Source organism: Aotus nancymaae, unplaced genomic scaffold (genome assembly GCF_030222135.1).
Source record: "Aotus nancymaae isolate 86718 unplaced genomic scaffold, 86718_ANA_hifiasm-v0.15.2.pri h1tg000072l, whole genome shotgun sequence".
Lineage (NCBI taxonomy): Eukaryota > Metazoa > Chordata > Mammalia > Primates > Aotidae > Aotus > Aotus nancymaae.
In genome coordinates, this window is record NW_026988487.1 from 5,296,472 (window position 1) to 5,317,581 (window position 21,110).

General features: G+C 38.8%; 1 protein-coding gene across 1 annotated transcript in view; it reads right to left on the minus strand.

Annotated features, from left to right (window-relative positions):
• The window catches only part of CA10 (carbonic anhydrase 10), a 539,027-nt gene that overhangs the window by 427,702 nt on the left and 90,215 nt on the right, over nt 1-21,110 (minus strand). The window contains exon 2 of the mRNA XM_012463586.3: nt 15,285-15,359. Within this exon, the coding sequence (XP_012319009.1) occupies nt 15,285-15,359 (75 nt within the window). The remainder of the gene's footprint in view (nt 1-15,284; nt 15,360-21,110) is intronic.

The following is a 21,110-nucleotide window of genomic DNA, read 5'->3' on the forward strand; positions in this document are numbered from 1 at the left end:
ATGGAAAATAAAGAAAGGAAATCTAAAAATTAATACAAAAAGGCAGAGATAGAAATTGAGTGCAAAGAAAGGATATAGAAATTATAAATGGAAAGGAAAAAAAGGCATAAAAGACCCACATGTCCCAAAACTTATCCAGAATGAGAGAATAGGAGGAACAGATGGGAGAAGATAATCAAAGAAATAATAGAAGAAAATTTTTCTAAGAAGTGACTTGAATATTCAATTAGTTGATAAGATTTAGTGAGCTCTTACTTTCTGCCAGCCATTGTTCTTAGCATTTATAGATCAGGAAACAAAACAGGAGAAAAAGATATCTCTGCCTTGCACAAATAATTAACAAATATATACACTTAGATATATCCCAGTGACATTCTTGAACTTCAAGAAAAAAGATAGTATCTTAAAAGCCAGTAAGAGCCTGGACTGGTAGGGAACATTTATCTATGAAAGCATCAGACTTATCTGGGACTCTCTGCAAGCTGGCAATAAAATAACACCTACGAATATCTTAAGGAAGGAAGTTAATTTTGACACTAGAATTCTATTACCAGACAAACTGTTAATAAAGTGTGAGGGTGAAGAAAAACCTTTTATTGACCATCTGAGGACCCAGAAAATAATTCATCACTCATGTACCCTTCCTGTAAAAAAAAGCAAAGGAAAACTGCAATGTGGAGTTTCTGAAACTATAAAGTGAATTTAAATATACACCACAAAATATGAGAAAGAATAGGAATAATCCAGGCAGTAAAACAAAGTCAGTATGATATCTGAAAATCAAGCTTAGAAAGCCATCAGTTGACATTAGAACAGCATGTTAGAGGCTCTAAAAATGTCTTCAAGAAAAAGTAGTGTAACAGAAAATGTGTGATTAAAAATCAAGAGTGTAAATGTATTGTGAAATTGATATAGTATATTATAAAAAGTCTTATAATAATTTATTACTGATACAGTTTCATACTGATAAGTTGAAAGGTTATTTTCTCCTGATTAACCATAAAAAAGGTAATATTTTCCCAGTAAAAATAAATGTAATAAAGCCATGGTCTAAATATAAAACTCTTCAAAATAAAGCATAATTCTGGGCAACTGATACAGTGTTAGAAAGATATTTCAGGGGAAAAACAGCTTATCTCCAAGAATAAGGCAGATAGCCTCAAATAAAGCATAATAGCATTTATCATTGATATTAGCTATACCCGGTGAAGTTCAGGTGCTCACATCGGTAGCTAAAGCTGTCCAAATTCTTGGAATATGAGGTTGTACTGGAAAGGAACTGGGACTAGGGAGGGAGATTTTGCAGTTGTTCCCATAAAGCAGGTGACCACTGATGGAAGCTGTGAGAAGAGGAGATGGCAGACGAAGAGGCTCTGGAAGTCCACCTTTTAGGAGGTGAAATGAGGAAGAGCAGGCACAGCAGGCTGCAAAGGAGCTCTCAAATCTAAAAATGTGCACTCTTCCAGAAAGGAAGAGGAAGTGACCAAAATGAGAGCCATTGGTGATTAGTGATTGGAAAGGAGCCAAGGGCACTTGGCAGGAACTGATGGCCCAATTCTGCCCAGTGAGGAAAGAAGGCAGCTTGCAGGGCAATTTGGAGTTAGAATGCAAAAATCATCACAGTCACCACAGTCTACTCATAAGAAGCCATGAAGTGGGTTGATGGGGGAAAAAGAAGCCCTAACCTCAGCCATGATCATCAAACAGGTCCTTCAACTCAGACTGGGCTGGGGAAGAGAAGCTAGCTTGCTTGTGTTGTAAAACTTTCAAAGTAAGAGCATCCCATGCTTGATACTTGCTTCATGAAAGCTTTGCTATATTGTTTGTCTTTTTTAAAACTGTTATAGAAACTACATTTTATAAGTGTCCACAGGCATATCCCTGTCATGCTTTTGCAGTTATAAGAAGTAGAATTCCTGGTTAGGGGTTATAGTCTTGCTGTCTTTGATTTTCTTCTACCTGACAAAAAGGCATAACCCGAGGTTAAAGCATCCTGCTGTGTATTCTGTAAACAATCCCATTATCATACAGCAACCCAGTGAGTACTATTTACCTTCATAAAGTATCAGCAGATAACCAAGCTGCACTTCAGTACAGCTGTATCTGTGGCTTGTGAAAGCAACCAAGTCATGTCTTTCAAAATGGCTTTGCCAGAAGAGAAGGGTGAATTTTCATCGAGTTGGCAAGTCAGAGGTCAACACCCAGTTGGTTAACAAATGTTAACCCAGTCAGCTCACTAATGTTAGACCTCATGCCCAGAAGGCAGCCAGGAGGTCTGATTTTGGATTGCCCATTCCTTGGATGGGTTTTCAGTGAGTGGAAACTTACTGAGCCTAAGGCTGGATATGATGGCATACCTGAAGCATCTGACCTCGGAGGTGATCATTTTTTATACCCTCTCTAAACAACACAATTATTTTCTCTAATAATCATACAATAATCATTCATATTAAAATAATCATTTTTCTTTAGTTTTTAAACAATTTAAAAAGAAATTCAAATGTTAAAGGTATCATTCAGATTCAACAAAATATTTAATGTATGAATTTACACTTGCCAACAAAAATATACCTTGCAGTTTACATCCTGCTTCAGTGTTTTAAATTTTAAGTACAAATAAAAGCTCCAAATAGTCACACAAAATGACATAGTGGATGTAATTCAAGTTCTGTTCTTCGTGTTTACAATCACAATGCTATTGTTTATTTTATATGAACTGCTGAAATTCGGGAATATGCAGTACAACAGGGATCAGAGACAGGACCTGTGCTACAGCGGCTCCACCAATCTGGAGCCCTTTGGAATGTTCTCTTGAAACAAAACTCATGTAGCTGAATGCCTCTGTGTTGGAGGCTAACTGAATAATTAGAGTTTGCCAAATCAAATTCTATGTACAATACAGTGCTTATTAAAGGATCAGTAACAAATACATGTATAGACGTGAAGATTAAGCATATACAGTTGACCCATGAACAACGTGGGTATGAACTACATGGGTCCACTTATACACAGATTATTTTCAATAAGTTTCACCAAGGGTGCCTGCCTCCCCTGCCTCCCATCTATCTACCTCTTCTGCCTCTGCCACCACTGAAACAGCATAACCAACCCTTTCTCTTTTTCCTCCTCCTCAGCATACTCAACATGAAGACAAGGATGAAGACCTTTGTGATAATCCATTTCCACTTAATGAACAGCAAATATATTTTATTTTCCTTATGACTGTCTTAATAGCATTTTATTTTCTCCAGCTTCTTTTATTGTAAGAATACAGTATATAACACATATAACGCACAAAATATGTGTTGATGAACTATTTGTTATCAGTAAGGCTTCTGGTCAACCATAGGCTAATAGTAGTAGAGTTTTAGGGGAGTCAAAGTTATACATGGATTTTTGATGGCATGAGGGGTCAGCATCCCTAATCCCCACATTTCTCAAGGGTAAATCGTTTTGTTAAAACTCAATGGTAACTACAGCAATTGTTTAGAGTTTAGATCAACAAAAGTTTTTTTGAAGTGGAGTATTTTATCACTGGCATTTTTACAATTTCTGGCATCTGGAGATAACAAAAAGCAGGTCAAACTTTTGGTGGGTTTCATTATTATTATTACATTCTCTCCAGACAATGCACGCTCTTAATCTGCACCCAGCATAGAACACTCCCAATGTACTTTCCTTTGTGCACTTCTGACTGTGTAGGTCCTGAAGTTCCAAAAGTGCTTCTCAAGAGGTTGATTAGCTAGAACCACTTGTGTTGATCGGCCAGAAATTTCCTTGTGTGACCGGGAAAGCCATGAACCTCTGAGAAGGATTGCTACAAAAGCCTATCCAACAGGAGTACTTCATATTGGATGATTGCAACCTGACCCAAACCCTCTCAGTGCTGAAATATATGTGCACATTTATATATACTTACATGAGGTGGTGTTTTTAAATACAATATGCTATAGTTGGCACATATTGAAAAACCTTTACATGTGATTCCCTGGATCGGAATGATGTGTTAGGAACTCAGAGTAGTGGTACAACTGATCGTGTTACTTTTATGCAACTTTAAAAAGCCTAAAGCAAAATAATAATAAATAGTAATATCTCTGTATACTTTCATAGCCCATGATGGAGGACTAGCTCTAATACAAAATTTTATTTTTACAAAAATATTTGAGACACAGCTCTTATTTTCTGTATTTTACAAATGAGTAAATTGAGGCTCTGAGACATTAGGTGATTTTCAAACACTACTGGAACACAATAGAGTGGGACCCTAAGCACGACCTTCTGAGTTCAGAATGCTTCCCACCATGCAGCTCTGAAGTGTGGTAGGGACTCTCGTAGATGAAATGGTAAGTAGAACTGCTTACTGGTTACAATAAGTTTTCAATCTGTTATTTAGTAGCTGTTCAGATTTCACTATGTTTAATCCACCAGCAATGATCTTTTCCATCTTGCTCACCTGGCAGATGTCTACACATCTTTTTTTTTTTTTTTAATTGTACTTTAGGTTCTGGGGTACATGTGCAGATTATGCAGGATTGTTGCATAGGTATACACATTGCAATGTGGTTTGCTGCCTAGGTGACGGGGAGATGCCTATACATCTTTTAAGCCCTATCTCAAGAGAAGCCTTCATTTGCAAAGCCTTTTCTGACACCACAAGTAGGGTTAGTTGCTTTCTCTTTTGTGAAGCCAATCCACACGTGTGGATCCCACCACTCATGTTTCACATGCCTTATTAGGCTAAACTGTAACTTCTAACTTGCATATCTGTCTCTAAACTCAACTGCAAGCTCCTAAGATCAGGAGCTGTCATTTATTCTTATTTGTATCGCTAGTGTCTAGGAGGGTGTCTGGCACATCAGGCTCTGAGTAAATTTTACACACTATGCATCCCTATTTCTGGGAAAAAACATAACAAAGTATTTCTAATTGAGTGTGAGTCAGTGTGACGTCACCCTCTCACACTGAGAGAATATATCCATTAAATTTTGCTTGCTTCCTCTTAGAGATGAAAAATCAGAAATCTAGAGAGAGAAAGAGACTTGCATCACTGCCTTCACTTACAAACACTGATATTGAGAACATAATAAAATTATCCTGTGAATGAAGTCAATATTCTATTTCTTAATGCTGCTAAATACAACTTCCAAAGCAATCTTAGCAAGCTGACAAAAAATATCAGAGCTGAAATGGGTATTTGAAAACCATGCAGCTCAATACCCTGGTTCTATATGTGAGGAGAACAAGGTCCTGATATGCTAAGTGACTTGCCTAAGATCTCATGCTTGGACGGTGGAAGACACAAGCCACTGGGCATTTTCCAATACCCGTTGCCGCATCTATTATCCAAAGGAAGAAGACAACTGATAATAAAAGCAAAGTCCAGGGGGCAAAATACTGGTGTGCTCACCCACACACTCCCTGTTCGAGAAAATTCAGTGGCTGAAATATGAGAGAATTATTCAATCTGCCACAGGGCTTGTTAAAATGCAAGTTTTATTCTTAAGATAAATTGAAACAAAATTCTACTCTCAAACACGAACGTTTACACATACTTTTGTAGCAAAATAATTAATGTCATAAAGTAAGACATCAGAAAGGGCTTTGGAGTACAGTCCAATTTGAGAAATACTACCTGTCAATGCAAGAGATCTAGGTTCTAGGTCCAACTCCAAGATTTGTGTGTTCTACAACTAAAGACAAATCTTTAGCCTTGTTAAATCTTCCACATCTACTGATTGGTGATAGAAATATGTGTCTGTCTTTTTTATAAGTTGTCACAAATGAGACAAACACATGCTGATATCATGTATCCTCTGATAGGACGTAATGCAAATGGCACTCTATCTCCAGGGAACATTTCCCCCAAACTCACAATCCCAGATTAATAAAGAAAAGCATCAAATGCACAGAAATTCAGGAATTTTTTACAAAATAGCTCATCAATATTTCTCAAAACTGTCAGAGTCATTAAAATACAAGAAAAGATTAAGAAACTTTCACAGCTCAGAGGAGACTAAAGAGACATGAAGGCTAAAGGTAATGTGGTTTCCTAAATTGGATTATGCATCAGAAATAGAACTGTGGAAAAACTAAAATATTGTTTGAAAATCTAGAGTTTAGTTTAATAGTAATATATCCAGGTTGGTTTCTTAGTTTTGACAAATGTATATGCAAATGTAAGATGTTAAATTTAGGGGATCTTGGGTAGAATATATGGAAACTCCCTGTATAACTTTCCTGCAAATCTAAAGTCATTCCAAAATTAAAAAAAAAAAAACAACTATTTTTAAAGATAAGATGGCACCTGGAAAGGCTTTCTAAAATGTAATAAATGATATCCAAATGCTAGATCATGTCTAGAGAGAAGTTAGCTTTGTGTTTTCAGTAGATTAATCTGGTATATAGCCTTTTATTTTTGCCTCCAGTTAATTTTTTTCTAGAAGATAAGCAGAACAGTACTATTTTCTAGCCAAGAAGCAATATCATCTGTTAATCAGATTTATACATGTCTGTAGTGAAAAGAGCACTGGATTAGAAGTGTGCTTATTTCCAGACCTGTACTGGAAATTTAGAAAATAACTTCACCTAACTTGCTTTGTTTTCTCATCTGGAAAAAGCGGGGTACAAGTGCAAATTTTATAAGGGTTTAATGAAGTAATATGAATGAAGATGTACTGACGACTACAAAATCATATGTTCATGTGATGGGTTATTGTGCTTCCATTAGCTTTGGAGACAATGTGAGTATGAAAAAAAGAATAACAGTCTTCCCAAAATGTGGGAAGACCATATATTCTAATCCTCCAAACCTGTGAATGTATTACTTTATATGGCAAAATATACTTTGCAGATATGATTATGTCAAGGACCTTGAGATGGAGAGATCATCCTAGATTATCCAGATGGGCCAAATGCAATCATAAACATTCTGAAAAGTGGGAGGCAGAAGGGTCCGAGTTAGAGAAAGATGTGTGCTAACAGCAGCACAGATTGGAGGCATGCAAGGAAGAGGCCCTGCACTAAGTAATGCAGGTGGCTTCTAGAAGCGGGAAAGGCAAGGGATTGCTTTCTCCTCAGAGGCTCCATAAGGTAGACTGCCCTACTGACACCGTGATTTTAGTGTGTCCAACCTTTAAAATGGTAAGAGAATAAATCTGTTGTTTCTAGCTACTAACTTTAGCATAATTTGTTACAAGAGTGAAATGGTTAGGCTTCGTGTCCCCACGTAAATCTCATCTTAAATTGTAATTCCCAGGTGCTGAGAGAGAAACCTAGTGGGAGGTGATTGGATCATGGGGGCAGTTTCCCCACATGTTGTTCTCATGAGACTGAGTTCTCATGAAATCTGATGGTTTTATAAGTGTTTGATGGTTCCTCTCTTGCTGGCAGCTTCTCTCTCCTGCCTCCATGTGAAGAAGGTCTTTGCTTCACTTTCACCTTCTGCTATGATTGTGAGTTTCTTGAGGCCTCCCAGGCATGTGGAACTGTGAGTCAATTAAACCTCCTTTGTTTATAAATTACCCAGTCTTGGGTAGTATCTTCATAGCACTGTGAAAAAGGACTAGTACATGGAGCTATAGGCAACTATATACAATGACTTTAAATATCACTTAATTGGGATGTTTTGAGGGGTAAGTTTATCAAAGGGAGACTGAATGCAGGTCTCTTGAAAGGGGTGGTCACAGTGAATTTATGAGGGAGAAAACCTCAGTAATTCACTATATGCAGCAAAGCAAAGCTTTCAAGAAATGATGTGGCCACTTTTTTTTTTTTTTTTTTGAGATGGAGTCTTGCTCTGTTGCTCAGGCTGGAGTGTAGTTGTGTGATCTTGGCTCACAGCAACCTCTGCCTCCTGGGTTCAAGTGAGACCTATGTCCCAACCTCCCAAGTACCTGGGACTACAGGTGCCCACCACCATGCATGGCTAATGTGTGGCCACTTTGAACAGCTTACAGTAAGATATGGCAGCAAAGGAGTTACCTAAAGGTGGAACATATAGTTAAAAGGAAAGCAGGATATAAAAACATGGAAAATCAGTCTAACCATGTGACAAGAAAGGAAAGAATGTTTTCAGGAGAAAAACCCAATGGTGTTGAGGGGTAACAACTTGCTAAAGAGATTAGCATGGATAAAAGGGAGTCAGGTGTGAAGAGTCAAGAAAATTGGAAAAAGGTTTTCCAGAAATCTTTGTAGCCCCCTCCCATCACAGGCCCAGAGGCCTAAGATAACAAAATGGTTTCAGGGAAGAGGCCCAAGTTACCCCCAAGCCTCTTTGGTATGCTTTCCCAACATTCAAGCTGCTCCAGCTCCAGTTGAGGTACAAATAGCCCCATGTACTATTCCAGCTGCTGTGCCAGAGAGTGTAAGCCATAAACCTCAGCAGCATCCACTTGGTGCTAAGTTTGTAGGCTCCTAGAATGCAAGAGTAGTAGAAGCTGCCAAACTTCTAGATTTCAGATGATGTATTGGAAAGCCTGGGTGCCCAGGAAGAAGTCTTCTTCAGGGATGGAGCTCCCACAGAGAGCCTCTAGGGTAGGGCAGTACCCATGGGAACTGTGGGAACAGGAGTTCTTTAGACCCCAGAATTATACAGCCACTAGCAATGAGCCACACTAGCATGGAAATGCTGCAGGTACTAGATTCCAAACTGTAAGAGCGGCCACATGGGCTGCACCCAGAAAAACTATGGGGGCAGGACTTTCTGAGGGCTTGGGAGCCCACTTCTCATATCAGTGTGACCAGGATGCAGGACATGGAGTCAAAGCTTATTTCAGAGCTTTGAGATTTAATGTCTGCCCTGCTGAGTATTAGACTTGCATAAATACTGCTACCCATTTCTTTTGGCCAATTTTTCTCTTTGTGAATGGGAATGTTTACCTAATACCTGTGCAACCATCACATATTGGAAGTAGATTAATTGCTTTTGATTTCACAGGCTCATAGGTGGAGGAAGGACTTGCCTTGAGTCTCAGATGAGATTTTGGACTTTTGAGTAGATTCTAGAACAAGTTAAGACTTTTGGGACTATTGGGATAGAATGACTTTATTTTGCAATGTGAGAAGGATGTGAGGCATGGACAGTCAAGGGTTAAATGCTCCAGTTTGAATATTTGAACCTTCAAACCTCATGTTAAAGTTTGATTCTCAATGTTGCAGGTGGGGTCTAATGGGAGGTGTTTGGGTCATAGAGGCAGATTCCTCATGAATGGCTTGGTATCATCCTTACAGTAATGAGTAAGTTCTTGCTCTACTGGTTCCCGTAAGAGCTTGTTGTTGAAAGAACCTTGCAACTTCTCTGTATTTCTTGCTTCGTCTCTCACCATGTGGTCTTTGCACATGCTGCCTCCCCTTCCCCTTGCACTATGAGTAGAAACAGCTTGAGGCCCTCACCAGATCCGGATGCTGGTGCCATGCTTCTTGTACACCAGCCTGTAGAACCATGAACTACATGAATCTCTTTATCTCAAAATTTTTTATGAATTATCCAGCCTCAGGTATTTGTTTCTGGCAACACAAATGGAGTAAGACAGCCCCGAAGATTCCTACCTCCTAGCATGAGTGGGATTTGTGAGTATAATGGAATTTCACTTCTTTGATTAGATTACCATTTCTGGCAAAGATGAAAGGATTCTGCAGATGTGAATAATGTTCTTAATCAGTTGACTTTGAGTTAATAAAAAGGCAGGTTATACTGAGTGGGCTTGACCTTTAAAAGAGAGTATAGGCCTTCTCAGGATGAGGAGATTCAAAGTAAGTGAATCACTTTCCTGCCAACCTTGAAGATGCAAACATCTGTGTTGTGAACTATGGAGCAGTGACAGCCTATAGGAGACTAGGGTCTCAGCCCTATAACTGCATGGAACTGAATTATGCCAAGGACCTGCATGAGCTTGGCCCCAGATGAGAATGCAGCCAGAATGACACCTTTTTTAGCCTTATGGGACTCAACAGAAAATCCACTTAAGCCATGTCCAGACTTCTGACCCAAGAAAACTGAGACAATAAATGTGTTTCATTTTAAGCTACTAAATAACTGGTAATTCTTATGCAGCAACCAAAAAATCAACACAGGTACCACTTCATGAATTAAGCAATGAGGAGTACGCAAAGCCCCAGGCAGGCCATCCTGAATCAGCAAGTTATCCCCACCATCCAGCCAGATTTCTTTCCTGGGAGTATTGTGGAGAAAGAAGACCTTATACTCCTTACCTCTGTTAACCATGAGACTTTTTTAAACAAAAAAAAAATGGACATTTTGATAAATAGTTAGATATTAATGGTAACCCACACATGGTTGGGTATAATTACTTTCATTGTCCAATAATATTTATATTTTAAAACTACTCAAAAAGAAAGGGATGGAAAATAGCATGTTGGGAAGGTTATTGCCCTGGGTGAACCATTTCTACCCAATTTTAAAGAATACAACAAATGATGCTGTCCTGAGCCATAGTAGCCTGCGAGGTCCAATGCTGATCAAAAATGGCAGCAATGAGTTCCTCTATTAATCATTCAGAGGAATTTTGTATTATGATGTTAAGCTGCTAAATAAGTGGTGATCTATGATTCCTCAGAAATCCCTGTTTCCCAGATCTCAGAGGAAGAGTAAATTGCTTATAATTATTTATTGTCCTTTATTTCCAGGATCTCCATCCAAATACTTTGTATGGCCCACAAGGCCCTCTATGAGCTGGCTCCTGACCACCCCAAACTCCAACCACTTTGCACTTGTCACTTTCCACTCCAGCCACAGTGACCTTTGTTCCATTTCTCATACATGTCATGCCCATGCTTGAGGCTCATTCTTTTGCCTTCAATAACTGGTCTAAGACCACTCTGCACTAGCCATGTCCTTCCTTAGCTTAGCTTCTCCTAGATTACACAAGGAGGCTCTTCTTGATTTCCAGACTATTTCTACTGGGCTTCTCAAAACCTCGAGTTCTTTCCCTTTATAGCATGTACTGCAGATTGTACTGATGTATGTGTTATTATTATTATTTTATAACTCAGTTTAAAGGTTGAGTGATAGCCCTTGACTTTGTCTTTGTCTCCAGAGTCAAGATTTTCTTTTGTCTTTTTTATTAAGGAGCAAAGATTGCTGTCTGTTCTGACCCAAGTTTGTTTGGCAAACATTGAGTCCCTGCTGCATGGAAGGCCTGAGGTGTATCCTGGAGGGATAGGTGGTGGAAAGAGACAAGGTCCCTAACCCTAGAAGCTGCACCCTCCCCAGACCCCTCACTGTTCCTGTCTTAGCTCATACCACCCTCTTCTCTGACTTTGAATTCTATAAAAGTTTCAACTTCTCCTTTGGTTCTTTAGGGTAAAATCCAAACTTCTAGTTCCTTTCGGGTAAATCCAAACTCCTAGTTGGTATGGCCCTCCATAATCAGGCCTCTGCTGCTCTCCAAGGCCTTAATTCCCAGAGTTCCTCCTGCTCTAATGAACATTCTCTTCCAAGCCTCCAGGCCTTTGCCCATGGATATGGTTTGGCTGTGTCCCTACCCAAATCTCAACTTGGATTGTAGTTCTCATAATCCCCACGTGTTATAGGAGGGACCTGGTGGGATGTAATTGAATCATGTGGGTGGTTACTTCCACGCTGTTCTCTTGACAGTGAGTGAGTTTTCATCAGATCTGGTGGTTCCTTCCCTCAGCTCTTCTTCTTCCTGCTGCCCTGTGAAGAAGGTGCCTTGCTTCCTCTTCTGACATGATTGCAAGTTTCCTGAGGCCTCCCAAGCCATGCTGAACTGTGAGCCAATTAAACCTCTTATCTTTGTAAATTAACCAATCTCATGCAGTTCATTATAACAGTATGAAAACAGACTAATACAGTAAATTGGTATCACAGAGAGTCAGGTGGTGCTACCAAGATACCCAAAAATGTGGAAGTGACTTTGGAACTGGGTAACAGGCAGAGGTTGGAATGGTTTGGAGGGTTTAGAAGGAGACAGGAAGATGTGGGAAAGTTAGGAACTTCCTAGAAACTTGTTGAATGGCTTTGATCAAAATGCTGATGGCGATATGGATAATGAACTACAGCAGGTTAAGGTGGTCTCAGTTAGATCTCCACACAAATCTCACCCTGAATTGTAATAATCCCCACATGTTAAAGGCAGGGTCAGGTAGAGATAACTGCATTATGGAGGTGGTTTCCCCCATACTGTTCTCGTGGTAATGAGTCTCATGAGATCTGATGGTTTTATCAATGGGAGTTCCTCTGCACAAGCTCTCTTGCCTGCTGCCATGTAAGACATGACTTTGCTTCTAGTTTGTAAATCTTAGCCAAGAGTAACCCTCTGGGACTGGTAAGGGGCTCCTTCCCTGAGTGTATGATGGTATGGAGGGCGAATGTGCAAGGGCTCTGCCTGCAAGACAGACTCTAGTTGTGGGTGAGGTCAGAGGAAAGCATAGGTTTCAGCAGGTAAAAAACATCTGTTAAACACTAGGCAGGCAGAATCCCAATATTGTGTTGCCTCCTTTCCATGTATAAACCCTATTGGAGCACTTGTTACCCTGAGTCATGGGTTTATGACTTATCTTCCTTTAGACTGTAGACTCACCTTTGAGTAAGAATCATGTGTTGGTTACCCCTTTATTAACCACCCAAACTTGGGGCTCAGAACAAGGTAGGTACTCCATAAATGCTATTGAGTTGACCAAAGGCAGGCATTTGGGTGCTGAATTAACCTTGCACTCACTGTTGTTCTAGAGCTCATACATTTTTACCCACCACAGCTTTGTTGAAGTCACAGATTCACAACTGTTATGCCAACTGACTATTATTTCTAGACACATCAGTGAGGAACTTATGGGACAATAAAACTAGTTCAGTCATATCAAGTTCTCTATTTCACACATCCATAACCCAAAAAAAATCTCAGTAACAAATTGAAGAACACTCTTAACTTTATAGTCAAGTAGTAAGAGGTAAGGGGTCCATTTTTTGCCACAACTACCCCCTCAGATAAAGTAGGTCATCTGGAGTCAGATGTCAGAGCCCCAGGTTCAATTACTTAATTCACAAATTCTCATGACTTATTCTTTTCAATAGAACTGGAGTTCCTAAAAGTTTAGAAAGTGAAATTATCAGATACCAATCTTCTCTACCAAAAAGCCAAAAGGCTTTAAGACTGTTAAATTCAGAGAATGAGGAAGCCATCCTTTAGTTGTCCACTGTATAGAAACCCTTGACCTTATAAATTCAAGCATCCCCCTTGTGTCAAGCATCTTGAGAAACCCTTGCACACATTACTACACCTTCCAGTTTGTAGTTGTCTGCCTCTTCTCAAGCAGATACCAATACCAATTGACATATACTGACTCAACATGCACCAGACGTTACCGTAAGCACTTTACCTCCATTACGTAATTGAATCCTCAGTACACCTCACAAGGCTGATTTCTCATCTCCATTTTACAGATGAAGAATGCAGAGGGTGTAGAATAGGTACATAACTTGCTGACAGTCCTACTAACAGGAAACCACAGAACCCAGACTCAAACCCTATCAAGTCTGACTTCAGAGGCCATGATCAGACTTACATAGCTTACTGCTTCCGATGTAGTAGGGTTTACATATATTATCACAATTACATTTGAGAGTGAGGAAAAGTTCAATTCTTTTATATCAACACATAAGGGAACAACAAAAATGCTTTCCTGTGGTTGTCTTAGAAGCAAAAACCAACTAAAAAAAACTTGAACATATATAAAGAAAGAATGTGACAACAGAGAAGAAAACATCAATAAGTGTGAGGCAGACACACAAGATTTTGCAGCGACGACCCACTGTTACCTATGGCCATGTCAATCACTACAGAAGATGTTCTCTTTAGGGGTAGTACTAATTTAGCAAGACTTCTTATCACCTGGAGGGAATACCCTTTGCTTCCCTAATTTCATACTCACAAGGTACAAGAATATAATTATAAATGTAACTTCCAGGATACCTTGAATATGACAGATTCCTTAGAAAACAAAAGCATATAAACATGCTAGTTCTTTAAAAGGGATGTCCTCAATTGTAAATATTGAATGGCATTTATCAACATTATTTCACATGAACATAGCTTGTGCCAATGAAATTGTTATAACATTATCATTAGAAACTGGTCCTTTCTAGATGCATTAATCAAGTTCAGTTTCTATGTTCACCGGGCCATAGAATAGATGTGTCATAGTAAATTTATCAAGTTAATAATGTTCATTTCTGAGGCTATTTGGCAGACAGCTGGCTTTTTCCTGGGTCATCCACTCTCCCTTACGATGCCTGCTTTCCTCCTACTTCAAAGCCTCAAGAAGACTTTTAATTGCCCCATCTTACAAATGAGAAAAATGGTGCTCAGAGGGGTTTTGTGACTTGCTTAGCTCTGCACAGCTGGTGTAATAGACTCTACTGAAGGACAGGAAAAGAAGATATAGAAGCCATGAATGAATGAGGTGACCTGGGACACCGCTCTTTCTATTTGCCACCAACTACAGAGACCTCAACTGACATCTCCAGCCCTCTGTTTTCAGTGCCTGAGTAGGGATCGCACATTGACTCCTGTTGAGAGCTTTATTTCTTATTCTCACATCTGAGCAGTTAAAAATACTTTGAAATATGTCACCTGCCTTCCCTTCTATCCTTGCCTTTTGCTTGCTTTTTCTCTTGCCTCTCTCTTTACTAAAGCAGCAAAAGCAAGTGGACCATTAAAACCAAGAGGACCATAATGAGGGTAAGAGTAGCGGGAGGAGATGCAAGGACCCTCCACCTTGCTTCTGAACTAAAGTCATAATATAATCCTTCCTTTAATCTGTCTTTAGTTCTCTGTCCTCTGCCCCATGCTGACAGGATCCACTTTGCCTGGTATTTTTAGCTGGTGCTTGGCCCGATGTGCTAAGTCCTGGCCATGGATGCTGCTAAAGTGACAGCATGTGTTCCAGCAAGCTTCACGGCCATGGTCAGTCTTTTCATAGTTCGTCTTTCATTAATGTTAAAAAATGGCTCTTTCTCACTTAACCAGATGTCAGCAGACAGAGCTTGGGCCCTCAATCATCCACCTCCCTCCCCCTGCCAGGGCATCTATAGATGGAAGGACATTGAAACTGCAGGCTCAGATGGGAAAAAAAAGTACTCTCATTGCCCGTTACATAACAAAATTTGTCTTGATAGAGTATTCGTCAAACACATAAATTAGACTGTCTCACTTTTTGCAATATAAAATACTGGAAATAATGCTAGATTTCATTCTAAATGGTTTTTAAATAAATAAGTAAAATAAGAATTAATGTGTACTTACCTGGAACAAAGCTTCCCTGGACCACCTCCTTGTATGCCCACCAGCCTTCATGGATTTTTGGTGAATTCTGTTGAGCTAAAGGAAAAGCAAAAAAGAGAGACTGAGATGATAATAGAGAAGCACTGTGTCCTGGCTGTCCAAGCAAGAAGGGTGAATATCCATAAAATAATCCTCTTCTACCCCAAAGTCATACTACAACAGCAACCTTCCTTCTCCCTTCCCTTTTTCTATTCAAATAGATCACTGATGAGTAAATATATTATAATAGAATTTTTATTCAAAGTACTGAGATCTTTTGATTGGTGTTAAAGAGACAGTAATTATGTATTTAAGTCCACTGCTACTTGTCTGACTGTCCTCTTCATCTTACACACACACACACACACACACACACACACACACACACACACACGCCCTTGCTGGAATTGAGGAGAGGAGGCAGATCCCAACCATGTATGTGCATGGAACCCTTGTTTTGGTAGAGATTGAAGTTTGCTGAAGGAGTCAGTCTAGAAGGCTGAAAGGTGTACCCAGCCAGCTTTCCTTAGGTCCCAGGAAAACAAAAACATATAGAATATGGTCCCAGGAAAATATAAAGAATATAAATAACTGTGGTGAAGGTTTTCGACATCACAGGCAAAAAGGGCAGAGGGCTCAAGATACTGGAAAATATCATGGAAATCCATGACCTCATACTGACATGACCTCAGGGAAACCCTTGAATTCATGACAGTTGACAAGTGAATTGGGATAATGCCATTACACAAGCATGTGAACTCCGAAGTATAGATGATAAACTTATGCTTATCCTTTTATCAAACTGCATTCATATTTCAAGTCCCAGCCACATTGGAAGAAAATAAGTGAATCAATCATATTTGTAATTGGGCTAGCATATAATTAATGTTAAACCTTCACTTTTTTCATTTCCTTCTTTAAATCTTGTGGGGGTTTTCCAGCCTTCCTCTTCAAAGCTGTAGCAAAAAGACTCATAATTCTGAGTTAGAAAGAATGGGTTTAAGACAATGACTTTGAATGCAAGACTTTGTATAGAGAGAAGATTTACTAGATTCCTCTAGCCTCCAGATAAGCTTGTATTGTTTAGCTTCAAGTCTCTTCTCATAGTATAGTGGAGATACCTTTTCTTCCTGTGATTTTAAGAGCCCTGAGGCTTATATCTTTGTGGCTGAAGGAGATTTTTTGACATAGGATGAGTGAAACTGGAGCCTACTCCTTCTGGAACTGACAGTGGGCTTAGGGGACTTTAAAAACAGATAGAAGAGAGGCAAAGAGCTTATTTAAGACTCTGGAAAAATTACACCTTTAAAGTTGCCCAGCACAAATCTAGGGCATGGACACACAAAAGTATACTGGATTTCCTGGTATTCTTATTGTCCCCTGTGGTGTGGATAAGGTTCAGACATTTTCATAGCCCTTGAGGAAGATCCCAAGGTCAGCTGAGTTGGAAGCCAGTCCATCTGCCCCTGGACAGCAGGCTAAGGAGTAAGTGACCTCAAAGCGGAAGCTGGAAAGGTTCTGTCCAACCAGAGAGTCAGGCAGAAGATTCCACTGAGACTCTGAGAATTTATATCTCAAGGCCCAATCAAGTTGAGAAAACATATCTTTAGGCCTGACCAAGTTGAGAAACCAAATCAAGGGTGATATGACTGCAAAATTCACCAAGTAGGTAAACAAAGAACATTTCTCTAGAGTTCAGAAAGGATTCTGATTCTTCCTGACCCACCCTCCTTCTCCCCCAGTTCATTAGACAGTCCTCATAGGAGCCAGAGGAGAATCCCAAAGGCTTAGAAACCTGTGAGATCAGATATCTAATGGCCCTCTTATGAAACAACTACTTTGTAATGCTCACCTTGACTGTAATTAAATAAAATTCACAGACAGCACAACCCACTAAACAACAACAACAAATCCAAACCCCAACCCTGACACAATTCACTAAACTTCAGCCTAGCTCTGCTAGACATGTAAGATGTCTCCAGTCTGGGAAAAATGTACATTTCTAACATCTTGAAAGTTTTGAACTATAAACATCACCTAACAGATTTGCATCAGAGATAAGCCAGGACTGGATTTCTTTATCACAGACAAAACTTTCTGAGGTTTATAAAAACTTGCACCAAGTTTTAGCCAATCAGGATTGCTAACTATCATCAGACAATTTAAATCATAAATGCAGGCTTCTCTCTTTATGCTAGGAGCTGGTCATTGGGGAAGTGGCATTGTCTTGCATATGTTTCATTAAACCAAATAAATATCCACTTGTGCTCAATTTTTGTTTTACATTAAGATTTTATCTAATTTTTTTTACAATATTTACACACATCACTCTAAAAATTTAATATAGTGCTTTAACTATAACATAAATAAAAATAAATGTAATTTATAACAATATATATTTCAATGTGAAAATGCCTGAGCATGAATGCTAGAACACAGACTGGAAAACCAGTGCCTGCTAACCAAATATAGTCCACTGCCTGTTTCTGTACTGCCCAAGAACTAAAAATGAATTTACATTTTTAAATGATTGGAAAAAAAAAAAACAGTTGAAAAAAATATTTTGACATGTTAAAATTATATTACATTCAAATTTCGGTGTCCATAACATTTTATTGCCAAATAACCACAGATATTTATTTACATATTCTCTAGAGTTGCTTTCTCACTGCAATGGCAGAGTGGAATATTATGACAGAGACCATTCGGCCCACAAAGCCTAAAATGTTTCCTCCACGGCTCTTTACTGAAAAAATTTGTTGAGTGCTAATTTACATACATAATTTCAAAAAGAAAAACAATCAATATAATCAATATAGTGCTTTATAATACAAGGGGGCATTCAAGGAACATAATGCATAATAAAATATTACATATTTCTATCTAAAAATACTCAGGCATGATGCACTAGAAGATGAAATGAGAAGACCCAAATAACAACTTTCTATTATATTGGAGATTCCAGAACCCACAAATGGCATTGCTCTCAATGGTATGTGATTTTCCAAAATAGTGAACAACTCTTGGCAAACACTGGAACACAATTAAGTACCACTTTCTCTTGATTTACATGATCTTTGCCTTTGTGAAGAACCAGGTATAATAGAACTTTGTAAGACATGCTTTGTGTGCATATGCAAAACGGAGTTTGATTGGAGGGTCAGATAAATAAAACAGTTTTTCACTCACTTGAATGTCTGTTGGGACATGGGATAATTTATCACTGTTTCTAACTATCTAGTATGTTGCAGAGCGTAGCATCTCTGTCCGCCTTTAGTTGGTGCTAACCGCTACTCTTTCGTTATAAGCTCAAGTGCCCTCCCTCATCTATTTCCAAAATATTCCCCCAGAAACAGTGATATCCCTGTTGACAGTCACTGACCTAACAGTGCTATTTATAGTACTTATATATGCTAAAAGAGATAACATGAAACATTACATTGGACACTAATCAGAAGATAGTGCTTTATCTAAATAGACAAAAGACACATCTTTCCTTATATATCTGAATTGTAGTGTCATACCAAATACATTTGCCACTCTATTACACATTCAAATATTTTTTCTACTCTTTCCTGCCATTTGACCATATCATTAAGAAACTTTCATTTCTACAGGGGATAAAGCAGTAAGGAAAAAAGAGAAAGCATAGATGTGTGTTGTTAGGATAGCAAAAAAGGGGAAGCTAACTCGAATAAAAACTGAGTAAGATGACTAGATTCTTAGATTGTTAGATGCATTTCTCTTTTTATCTCTCTTTCTTACGTGTGCACATCTTCTACACACGCCTATAAGGACAACCTATCAGTCAAACTGAAATATCAATTTAAGAAACATCCCTCTAGAAAGAAGAAAGAGTATTGCAACTGAGGAAGATTATCACCAAAAGCCTCTGTTTCATCCAGAAAGTTGCAAAACACTTTGCTCTTTCTTCATCTCCAATCATCACTTCTTCAGCTATCCCATCCGTTCAGAACTATGTAAGATTTTAGCAGGTAATATGACAATCAGACCATCTGAATAAAGCCTATTGGAATAGTAGAACTGCAGACCTCCTGTTAGCTGTCTTTGATGTGCCTCGTGAAGAACCTAATTCACCCTCCAAAAATCAATCAGCCTGAAGAGCCCATTTGATGTCTATCAATTACAAAATATAATAGCTGCAGACTCGAGTTGAAGAAAATAAAGAGGTTTTATGTAATATGTTTTCAAATGCCTTGGATGCTCAGTCTGGCCTCATACTGTTTGGCAATTTAGAAAAGAGGATGGTACATTTAAAAAGATACCTCATTTAAAGTTCTGCCACAGTACTATAAGAAATTTATTTTAGACGGAGCTCCTAGAGAGATACAAGATTCCTGTTTTAACGCCTCCCACCAGATCCTTGGTAGTCATCTTGTTGTTGTTTACATGTGATTTGAAGTGAGTGAAAAGCTGATTGAGAATTCCTCAGAGCAAACAGGTGAACAGAGAGCCGCCTGAGCTTTTACAGCATTCTCTGCTCCTCTTTGCCTATGTATGGATCAGAATTTTTTAATGTGCAACCAGCCCCTGGGAGAAATCCAGGTGTCTAATTAAAAAAACTGTGTTGACAATAAAAATTGTCATCACCGCCAGAGGAAAAGATATACATAGCAAGGAAAAATCTATTTCAATTTTATTCTTGGTTTATTTTTCACTGTGACAGTTTGAGAACTATGAGTTTCAAAAGAAAACTCTGAACCTCAGGATTCTGAGAGACAACATTCATTGCTCCAATGGCTTCTTATACAAACAAGCAGAATTATCTTACAGAATTCTACTTCTGAATGAATGAGATAGCTGAAGAAGCCATGACTGGGGATGAAGAAAGAGCGAAGTGTTCTGTAGCACTTTCTGGATGAAACCGAGGCTTTTGATGATCCCTTCTTGCAGAGAAAGAATCTCATTCATAAGAGTTTGGAGTCTTAGAACAGAGGTCAGCAAATTTTTTCTATAAAGGGCAACATAATTGATATTTCAGGCTTTGAAGCCCATACTATCTCTGTGCCAACTACTCAACTTTGCCATTGTAGCACAAAAGCAACCACACACAATATGAAGGGGTATAGCTGTGTGCCAATACAGTTTTACTTACAAAAACAGAGAGCTAGATTTGATCTGTAGGCCATAGTTTGCTCAGTCCTGTCTTGGATCTAAAAGATTTTTGTTATCTAGTTCTGTTTCTTACTTAAATGTTTAGAAGTGAGCTACTTTATGAAAAAAAATCAGAAAGAATGTTGAAATATATGGGTTTCTAAATTACATGTAGCTGGTATCTGTTCAATATGCACTGCAGAAGGTATGTGTCACACTAAATCTTTTCCAGATCTGAAATTGGTCACCAGCATCTACATAATATTGAATAGGTCCCTCTCTCCACCCGATTTCCATTGGGTTAAACCACCAAAGTTGGTGGAGCCTCATATAAACAAGGCCAACAACCCATGCTGGGTTTTTCAAAGCAGTCAACAAAGACCTGAACAATACCTTAATTCCCTTTTATCCTTCCCACAAGTTCATAAGATCTGTCAAGCAAGTATGGGTCTGTCAACTAACTTAAGAAAATTATGTCCATATTCCCATTGATCACAAATACAGGCATCACACCAACGAGTCTTTGGATGCAGACTAAAACCTCCCAAGGCTGAAGTGAACTGGATGGTAGATAAATCCCTATCATTAACAGAGTTTACTGCTTCAAGTCACGTAATTTAACTAACTTAGGTTCAGAGAAAACCTAACTGCTAAATACCTCCATTTGGAAATCATAGAGATCTCTTGACCTGG